The sequence below is a fragment of the Malurus melanocephalus genome, unplaced genomic scaffold, assembly GCF_030028575.1.
Source record: "Malurus melanocephalus ecotype Western Australia unplaced genomic scaffold, MMel_1.1 scaffold_170, whole genome shotgun sequence".
Taxonomy (NCBI): Eukaryota; Metazoa; Chordata; class Aves; order Passeriformes; family Maluridae; genus Malurus; species Malurus melanocephalus.
The window spans coordinates 268,514-279,183 of record NW_026623402.1 but is presented as its reverse complement, the minus strand read 5'-3'; the positions used below and the strand labels follow the sequence as shown (position 1 = coordinate 279,183).

Here is a 10,670-nt window from a genome sequence, read left to right as displayed (position 1 = left end):
GTGCCCTGGGTTTGTGCACCTCTAACCAAGGATTCACCTGGACACAGGAAGCAATGCTCAGGGTTTCAATCCAGGGCATGTTTGACTTACCATGCTGAGGGATTTGGTGTGCAAAGCGTTTTTAGCTAAATAAATAAAAAAGGACAGGCACAATTTTCTAACAAGTAATGTCATTTAATGAATGATACACTCTAGAAAATAGAAACTACCCAGATGCTGGTCGGTTGGTCTGTTTGGGGCTGGGAGAAGGCCCTTGATTGGACGTAGAGCGCCTTCTTGGGGTTCTTTTGTCAGCRTTTGTAGTTGCTGGAAACAAGGAAACGTCCATAGATCGAAAGAGACACTAAAGGAGCAATTGTTTTCTAAAATGTGGGAAGAGTGCAGGGTGCCTTCCTTCCCACCCTGTGTCGCTGGGACAGTGGCATGAGGGCTCAGAGCTCACCAACACCTTCCCAGACAATCCATCCCTCAGACAGGGACGGGCTCAACGCCGGGACCCCACAGCCACCGCAGATCTGCCCTGGGCACAGCCCCGCGGGCTCTGCCGTCACTGCGCCGCCTCCTGCCTGCCCYTCTGCACCTGCTGCGGCTCTTCCCGCAAGGCCTGGCTGCTGATCCCGGGGAAGATGCTCTTCAGGATGTCACARTAGACCATGTACAGCTCCGGGTCTATCTTGGGCTTGGGCAGCGAGCGGGAGTTGCAGGGCTGCTCGGCGGCCGGGCGCTGCGGCCAGTAGACATCGCTGAAGAGGGCGGTGAGGATCTTGTGGGCAGCCTTGTAAGGGTCATCCTCGAACTGCACCATGGCCTTGAGCTCCGTCAGCGTGTAGCCGTTGTACCTCTTGCTGTCCTCGGCCAGGGGCTGCACCGTCTCGCCGATGTGCCTCACCTTCCACTTGAGGCATTTCAGGTCTTCCTTGACGTCCTCTAGCTCTCTCTCCATGGCCTGGAATTCCCTCGCGGTCACGAATCTCCTGCCAAGGAAAGAAGCGGCAGACACAGGGTGGAGTCGAGGGGCTGCAGCGGCGGCGCAGCTTTGGGAGGGACGTCCCGGCCGTGTCACTGAGCGCTGTCCCTGCTCTGATCTGTCGGGCTGCGAGGGACAGCAGAGCTCCTCTCTCTGCTGGRACATGGCAGAGTTGTGCTGTGCTGTTTGGGAAAGGAGGCACCTCAAACCGTGCCCTGTTGGATGAGCTGAGCTTGGCGACCTGGCCCAGGTCTGCAGAGCTAAATGGGTGTGTGGGAAACAGGGCATTTTGCTTCCTGGGTAACGGGGTTTAGTGGGAGCACAGGGCAGTTAGTGGAAAACAACCACTGGGAACATCTGAATCATAAAAGAGATCTGAATCATAAAAGATATTTGACTTTCTTTTGGGGGGCTCTTACCGACACTATACCAACATGGGCCATGTGAGGGCTTAGACACCTGAGTGCTCTGGATACATACCTTTCGTGATCAGGATCTTCCAGATCCGATTCAAACCCCTTTCCTGTATTCTTTAACTCAGTTTTAGAATAGCCAGGAGCCTGGGAACTCTCTTCGGGAGTGGCTGTCTCTGGAGGCCTTGTGCTTGTGCTGGTTGGGGTCAGTGTGTGATCTGAAGCTGAAGCTGGCAGGTTTTGTGCTGTGTGAGGACAGAAGGTGGAGGAGGAAGCTGCGCTGATCCCTGGGCTGACTGCAGAGGAGTCAGAGTATTGCTGTGGCTTGGCTGAGCTGGGTGTTAGACTGAGCCTGGGGCTGGCTGGGCACGATGCTGGAAAAGTCCTTGCTCCCAGTGGGCTGGAACACGATATTGCTGAATTTGTATCTCTTTGCTCGAGTGGTTGAGGGTTTGGTGATTCCCCTGGGGCCAATCTAGTGATGGAGGTGATGTCCAGCAGGGTTTGATCCTGAACCATGGAGATTGGGCTGGTTGGTTCTGATGAAAGTGAAGAGCTGCTTGATGTGTCGCTGGAAGAGCTTGACGTAGCGAATGGGGGAGTTTTCTGAGCATTGGGGTCACTCCTGTTCCTCTGYGGGCTAGTGACACTTAGAGCTGGGTGTTGTGAAGCCCTGAAGAAAGACAAACACACACTTTTTCCTCTGGACTGGGCTGAAGGCTTAGAAGACAATTTTAGGCCCGTTTTGGGACAATTTTGAGCCTGCTTCCCACAACTGCGTGTCCCCGGAGGCTGAACCGCCTCTCGTGTCTGTATAAAACCCTCAGCTTCTCATGGCCAAGAGCAAAGCATCTGAGGATAAGGCACATAAATTCGGGAGCAGCTCCTCCCTGCTGCCCTCAGAGTGGGAATCCCTGGAACATCCATGTCCTCCTTCCCAAAAATCCCAGGGCTCTGTGAGAACCCAGGGTTTGGTGCTGGGGAAGGACAGGAAGGGATGAAAGCTGCTGGAATAATGACTGAGAACACACCAGGCTAAAAGCTGGCTGCAGGTGGCCCTGAGCACACTGCCCAGCATGGTCTGCCTTCCACCCATGGGCCCTCAAGCTTCAGTCTCCTGGGAGCTCTGCCTGGGAACTCAGGAAATCTGAATTTTCCTTAGTTTGTCAATACTGATGGCTAGAGAGGGAGATGTTCCAGCCCTGGAGCTGTCCTGAAAAGCAGGGAACACAGCTAAAAACGCCTTGACCTTGAAGGGGAACACAAAGACAGCGCYGTGCAGATCATGGCTGGGGATTTCCAACAGCCTAAGGACATGGCCAACTTTTGTAGGGATGCCAGGAACCCACTGAGCTCCTAGTGCACCTGCTAAATTCTTGTGGTGGGAGACAGCAGCAAATCCTGGTCTGGGTGGGATGTGTGAGGTCCTGTCCTGGCAGCACCTCTGGCTTGAATTAGCTACACACACTGCTCCCCCTCCCTGCCCCTTTCTCGGTGTTGGATGCAATTAAACACCAAATATTTAAGGTTCTGAAGAGCATGTCTCACACCTCCGGGCTTCAATAGGGTTAATTTGCTAAATCGCGGCTTAATTATCAGGTTGAAATCAAATTTAAAGGTTTTATAATTGGAAAAGCAAGCAGTTACAGAGCTACTGCRTAAAAACAGAGCCAGAAAGGAATCACAAAACGGGTTTGCAAAGGGCAGGAGGGAAAACAAGCACAGGTGTGTCAGAGGGAGCACCTGGGAGTGTCCTGCCTTCATAAACTGAACAGGGCTGGAAAGGCAGAGCTGCCAGCTGGGTGTGAGGAAAAGCTCTTTCACCCTGAGGATGTTCAGACACTGGGACAGAGGCCAGGAGAGCTATTGGGATCTGCATCCTTGGAYGTGTTCAGATCCCACCTGGACAAGGGATGGAGCAGCCTGAGCCAGCCTGGACACTCTGGGCTGGACTGGAGCCCCCTGGGTCCCTGTCCACACTGTTATTCTGTGCTTCTGCCTAAAATGATRAAAAGGACTTATTTCCCCCCAGTTCCCCTTGCTCCTCTCACTTTTCTCCCCTCTGAGTCCCACCTCCCCCTTCTTCTGTTTCACTGGAGCCTCTGGGCTGTCCATTTTCCCACTGACTTTACAGTGCCTGTTGCAGGAGAGTCCCTCGTGAATAAATAGATTTTTAAAGGAAAATCGGAGTTTTTTGGCTCAGAGGGGTTGCTACCCCTCCCTTGTATAAGTCAAGAGTCAATAACTCAGGCTCTGGGCAGTGGGAGACAAGAGACAACCCCATGTTAAAGCAATTAAACCAAAAATGCATGTTGTAACTTGCCTTTTGGGGTTTAAAATGACACGTATTTATCCTCAAATATCTCACAGGGCCAAACTATCTGAACATGAGCTGAGGACAACCCCTACCCACATTCCAGGGGGAAATCCAAAATGCTCAGCAGGTGAAAGGCTATTTGGGTGCATACACAGTCTGAAAGACTTTGTTTCACATGTTCAGCAGTGTGGGACAGGGTTGGCTTTTGGGGGGGGAGGTTTGGAGAGGTTTGTTTTTTTTTTGCATAAATCCAGGATTAGCTGTAGGAGATGAAGCATTTATTGAAAGATGCAATTTGAAAGAGTGACAGAAAGCACGTTTCATAACTAATCCCACTGAAATTTATATAAGAAACCTTTCAATTCACCTGTGCACTGGAGGAAACAAAAATGTATTATAAACTACCAGCTCATTGTGCTTTCCTTTCCCACCCCTCAGTTTTCAGGGGCTGCCACACCACACATGGCACCAAATTTACTTTTATCATCACCCTCATCTCGGAAGCAGAAAAACTGGTAGCTCWAGGAGCAATGTTAAAGCAAAATATCAGTGTGGATGTCAGCAGAGGTAAATGAGGACAGAGCTGAGACCTTCAGCTTTGGAATCTCCTCGGGGGCAAGGCTTTGCCTGCAGACAGGAACGAGATCCCCGCCGCTGTCAGCGCAGCAAGGCCGGATCTTCCACCCGTAACCATGGTGCTCCATCAGAGGGGATATTTCCCCACCTTTTAATATGGTGAATCACTAGAATATTTAACTGGAATAAATTACAGCAAGAACTGCAAGACCCGGAGTTGGAATCGACACGAGCCCGCAGCTGATTGCAGCTGTCAGGCAAGGAGAAACCTTGGCTCAACTTTGAGCGACGCCTCGGATGCGTCAGGCCCTTGTTGTCTGCCGCCTCCCAGCCGCTCTGCTCAGCATATCAAGCATGTTCCCCGTTGTCACAGTGACCTTGGCTGCCGTCTGTGCCTTGCCCTCTCCAGCTGAGCCCGTTCTACGGACTTTTATCGGAGGCATTTGAAAGTTGCCTGCGCGCCCGGCGCCTCTTTGCTGCTGCGGCACTCGCGACCGAGGGGAAAAAAAACACTCTAGTGGATATTCTTTTTTTTTATGAATCATTTCCACCATGTTTTAAACCTGGAGTTCTTCTGATGAACTTGTGTGAATAGGGAAAAATTACACTATGCTTTAGAGTGAAGCGCGGAGGGGCTGGTTGCATAAATCTCGCTGTAGACAGCCGGGGTGGGAGGATGGCAGGGGAGCTGTGGGATGGGCCCAGGGGAAATGCCTACAGGGTGATGACATGAGAATAAAACTATTTTTTTCAAGGCCTCCTCTGTGTCAGGTGACCCTTCTGAAGTGCCCACGCTGCCAAAACAGTGACTACATTATTTCTTTAACGCTGAATTAATTTTGGATAATCTCTCAGTTTTCTACAAGAGAAGCTGGTGTCCTGAACCCTGGGTTTATCTGCCTCAAATAACACCAAGGCTTTTAGCCACAAGCAGTAAGAATTTGCTGTTTTCMTGCTCAGCTCTTGCTCTTCTGGGCTATTTGTCTTTTCCTTGGCTTTGCCACCACACCTGTCCCTTCCTGCCCTTTGTGATGTTTCTCCTGCCTCTCTGCTCTGTGGGGTCCAGGCTCCTCACATTAAAGCCTCACRGTGGGAGAGCTCTGGAGGAAAGCATGGAAGTGGCAGGGACATACAGATGTCTGAAATCAGGCACTGCTGCTGTCTGGAGCCTGATAACAATGAGCATTTCTTGTAATAAATAACTGTACAACAATAACAAAAAAATCCTGACGTGAAACTTCTCCTTCTGTGTTTTTATGCAGTGGCTGTGCACAGCTGGAGCATTGAGATCTCCCTGCCCTGCACTTCTGAAAGAAAAACTTGAGACCTCCAAGGTCAAAAATGACAGCAAATAGGCTTTAAAAGTGTCTGGAAATGCTAAATTTGGTATGTCCRGGGGTATCAAATGTTTAGGGGCCAGTGCCATATGTTTGCACAGGAAGGCAGCTTGGGGAGAGCAGAGGGTGCCAAGTTATAGTTAGAGCTCCCTGGTGCTGTTCTTAGCCCAGCTTGGGCAAGTTTAAACCCTGTGAAAGGGGTTTAAAGGAAATAAAATTATTTTCTTTTTAACCCTGTTAAAAGAAAATCATCATTTTGTGACAGACATAAGATGGTTTCATATAGAGTGATCAAGCCTGAATAATTGTATTGTCCTGATTGAGACTGCTCTGGAATCAAGCTCCTGATGGAATTTATCATTTCAGGCCACTTCTCAAAGCGGAGAGCTSAGTCTTGCCAACAGAGGAACCTGATATCCTGCCCTGGCATGAGGCCCTTTGTGCTACCTGTGCTCCCACAGTGCTCCTGGGCTGCTCAAAAACTCTCATATCCTCTCTTCCAAAATCACCTGGCCAGGTGGGCTTTGTCTCCTACAATTGCTCAGCCTTGTTCTCCTCTTCAAAGCTTTGCTCTTCCCCTCGTCAGCGCCACTCCCCCAAATGCTGTCCTCTCAACAAGGACAGATGCCCTGTTTGTCTTCGTGGGAGGACAGAGAGATTCACGATGCCTGAGGATGAGCCAACACCCCTTCTCTGCCGTGTGGTTGGGATGAGAACACCCTCAGAGCACTCCTGGTGAGGGCAGTGGGCAGGTCCGGCAGGGAGTGAGGTGCTGGTCGAGGTGAGCAGCAGGAAAAAACCTGGGGTGGCTCCTGGTGTTCTGCTGGTGTGGGACCACCCCTGTGCAGTGTCCATGGGGGATTCCAGTGTCCATCAGGGGCTCCCAGTGTCCTGCTGGCTCAGGATCACCCCACTGTCAGTGTCCATGGGGGACTCCCAGTGTCCATCAGGGGTTCCTGGTGTCCATCAGGAGCTCCCAGTGTCCTGCTGGCACAGGAACACCTCTGTGCAGTGTCCATGGGGGGTTCCAGTGTCCATCAGAGGCTCCCAGTGTCCATGGGGGATTCCTAGTATCCATCAAGGGTCCTGCTGGTGGGGGACCATCCCTGTGTGTGTCCTGCAGTGTCCATCAGGGGCTCCCAGTGTCCATCAGGGGATCCCAGTGTCCATCAGGAGCTCTCGGTGTCCATCAGGGGGTCTCAGTGTCCATCACGGGGTCTCAGTGTCCTGCTGGCACTTCCTCTGCTGGTGGCACGTGGGTGTAGGGTGGGTGGATGTTCCAGGTGAGGTGTCCCCTCCTTCCATACCACCCTGAGCTCAGTGGGACCTTGGTGGCTGCTCTGCCTTCAGCCAAGCCCTGCTCACACCGTTCTCTCACCACTCTCAGTTCTCTGCTGGCCAAGGGCTCCTGGCCAGGAATGTCACAAGGACRGGGAGTGTGGGACACTGGAACCAGCACCGAGGAGAATCCTGGGGTCAGGCACAGCCACTTATGGCTTGGTGGACTCGCTCAAGGGAGGAGAGGCTCATCTGAGCGTTCTGAGGCTCTGTGCCACCCCAAGCAGCAGTAACTAATGGTTTTTCCTCCCTAATGAGCATGGATAATGAGTGTGCTCCAGCTCCAAGTGGGTTTGGAGTAAACTGAACCGAGAGCACAGCTCTGCTCCTGTCACTTCATTATCATGGATCTGATTTTATCACAGAGGTGACAATGTGAGGCTGGGGCTGATGGAATGCTGAGGAATGGCCACTGCTCCTTACCCTGACTCTGGGCTCCTCCTTTGTGCTTCCCCAGCGCTGCCAGTGCTCTGCGGGGCAAGCTCTGTGTCCTTCCACATGGGCACAGCTGGGGCAGGGCTGGCACAGCACCAGCACAGCCTCGTGCCCATTCCTTGGGACACCTATTGCCAACACTGCTTATTTGTTCTTTGAGACAAAGACTTTTGGACAGGCTTCAATAATGAAATTAAGCACATTTCAGCACCTGCCAGGAGCTTGGCGGGTGAGGAATTTTCTCAGGAAACGTGACCCTGATCAATTTGGTACCAACAGACATTTTCAGGCCTGCGAGAATGAAGGGTGTGGATTTGCCTGGGGAAAGGGCAGTGACTGACATGACATTTTCAAGGAGCAGGAGCTACCAAGTGATCTGATGACAAACCCAGCTGGAGAGCAGTGCCAGCGCTATCCTGCCTGTGGGGACASCACCTGCAGTGACATGGGACTGGAGAGCTGTTCCAGCAGGTCTGGGGAGGGAGCAGGACCCTCGGGGGTTGGGGTTACAGACACCGAGCTTCCGTGAGCGTGTGGCTGAGATGGGCATCTCAGCGAGACAGAGGCGGCAAAACGCCGTCGCGTTCCGAATTTTAACAGCGCAGGGCCAGCAAGTCACTCTCCCAAGGCTCCTTTCTGAATGAAGCATCACTGGCTTTCTTTCCAAGGAAATAGATGCATGAAACTGCACACATCTTTCCTGGAGAGTAAAGAAAAAGTAGAGCATTCAGAGCAGGGCAGGAGCCATGCTCCAGTGTTGCTCTGCACACTGATTCCCACAGCTTAAAGCAAGAGCTTTTGCAAACACTGAATAAAAAGCGCAGCAGTTTCCAGAGAAAGTGCAAGAAATGGCATTAATTATAACGACGTTATTGTCTACCAAAGCTGCTTTCAATCATTTTTATATTCAATAGCATGCATCATCATGGATTGGTGATAAATATAGATGAAAAAAGGTAGTGATAATGAAAGTTATACAGGTGTAAATTAGAGCATATTTTTAAACGGCTATGAAGTCACAGCTTCTTGAGATAACACAAAATTATAGGATATGTGCACATCCTAAATCGAATCCTGGAGAATTCTGTGCTGCTCTCATGCTGGTTGGTTCTCTCTCGGGCAATGCTGCCTGGGAAAGCAACAAACCTCTGTTTCCATAGCTCCCTACTCCCAACCTCGTCCTGAGCCCCGGGGAGCCAGCGTGGGGACAGGACAAGCCACTGTGTGCCGGACACATTCGAGCCATGGTCACTTACTATTTGGGGAGCAGCTATGGAGGCACTGTAACCTCAGGTCCCCAGCCTCAGCCCTCTCCTCCTCAGTCCTGGAAAAGAGAATATACAAGTAGCACCTTGAACAGAAACAAAGGCTGCTCCCAAATGCACAGAAATGGAAGGGTCAAAACCAACAAGAGTCCAACGTACCTGGGCTCCTCCATCTACGGCCAGGCCCACCGTGGACATCGAGATGGGCTCAGGATGGACTTGGTTCCCCYGGCTTTGCCCCTCTTGGGGAAAGCTCACATAAAGGGGCCATGGGGAGGAGAAATGAGGGGCTCAGGGCTGCATCTCTTTCCCTCTCCAGGATGGATCTAAGCCCTGGGGACTGACAGCACTGTACAGCACGTGTGTGTTGGAAGCGGGGATGGTCCTGCACCAGTTTGGTGCCAGTGTGTTGTGATTTTCCAGGAGGAGCAGCTCTGTGGACAAAGCTTCCTGTGTTGCAGAATGAAGCACAGAACAAACCCAGGCAGGAGGTGCACTCATCCCTTGCACTGATGAAAGAGGAATGGGAAAATTGGAAATATTGCTGTCTGTGTGAGCAGGCACTGACTCTGCCAAGGGGAGTAGCTCAGGTCAGTAACTGAAACCCTGTTTGGRTACCTGGGTGACCGAGGAGGAAAGCAGAGCAAAAGGTTGGCATGTCTTTGGAGGCACTGGTATGATCTGCACATCTGACACGAGCACAATGGAGCCAGAGGAAGCAAGCTGTGAGCGTGATACATTACAGAAATGTGCCAAAAGGGGAAAAAATAGCGYGTGAATGGTGATTTGAAAAGTTCTGGTTCTCACAGTGTTGGGAATAGTCCTGATTTATTAGCTCTGCAATAGCTTTGGTCCTGCTGTCTGTTTCAAACCGCTCCTAGCACTTAAAACTACATTTTCTGTCCCTGCAGAGACATTTTGCCTGCACTGCTGTCGATGGCAGTTTGAACTCAGCTCACTCCAGAATTTCCCCAGTAGCATCTGCCTGCTTAGGTTGGTGTTGCAGATCAGAGTAAAGGCCCAGTCAGCAAGAAAAATGTTGTGAAATCAGCTGCAATGGCACAATGGGTGTTGATGGACAGCTGCAAATGCTGTGCTACGGATGGGTGAGCCGGGGGAGGCTGAATCTCCCAGATTTGCTTGCTAAATACGTTGTTTTCACAGCCCCTGGTGAGGGAGATGTGCTTCCYGAGGAGCACGGGGCTGGCAGCCAGGCTGGGCTATGCTGATCTTCCATCTCCACCAGGGCTGGATAAACCCTGACCCCTCTGCTCCAGGGGCTCTGCACCCTGACCCAGAAGCTGCTCTTGTGCTCACTAACAGGGCCGTGGGTATTTCCAGTTTACTCACATCACTCACTCTCTGTTCCCTGCCCCAGCAGTGATGAGCTCTCCACAAGGAGCTCACTCGGGTTTGATCTCCACTTTTCAGGTTCTCTGTCCCTCAGCTCAGGTCTCAGAGCCTTCCCCCTGAGCCTGGACATTCCCCTGTGCTCCCTGTACCCCAGCTGTCCTTGGCCCTGCAGCCATGCCCAGCGCTGCTCTGCCCCACAGCACAGCAAAGGAGCAGAGAGGAAGGACCTCTCTTTTCTTTACCTGAAAACAAAGTCCACCAGCAACCTGGGAGAAGGGAAAGGGGGGTGTGTGGGAATGGCTAAAAGGGTTTATTTTAACATATTAAAAAAGCAAGGCAAGAAACTGAGGACAGACTTGGTGAGTAACCTGGCCCTGGTCTGGGTGGGTGTGGAGACAGCGCTGGAGGAGCCAGTTGCTCTAAATGAGCAGAATTCCTGTGAATGTGTCTTAATTATTACACAGCCACGGGGACAAAGCTGCTAAAGCAGCAGGGGAGAGCTGAAGCTGCTAAAGCAGCACCAACCAAACAGCTGGGCAGGGAACGGGAGAATGTCTGGCACCATCCCTTCAGCTGTGTCACACAGATTATCTGTGGGGAGAGAAAAAACAAACCCTGGCCCTCATCGGGAGGGAGGAAGGAAGGAAGGGAGGGAGGAAGGGAGGGAGG

The 10,670-nt window shown here is 51.7% G+C and overlaps 1 protein-coding gene across 1 annotated transcript in view; it reads right to left on the bottom strand.

Annotated features, from left to right (window-relative positions):
* Positions 1-177: 177 nt before the first annotated feature.
* Positions 178-10,670, bottom strand: part of GSG1L (GSG1 like) — a 56,290-nt gene continuing 45,797 nt past the window's right edge. The window contains exons 6-7 of the mRNA XM_057372344.1: positions 1,448-2,053; positions 178-974 (exon numbers count right to left, since the gene is read on the bottom strand). Coding sequence (XP_057228327.1) covers positions 548-974; positions 1,448-2,053 — 1,033 coding nt within the window. The 3' untranslated portion in view covers positions 178-547. The remainder of the gene's footprint in view (positions 975-1,447; positions 2,054-10,670) is intronic.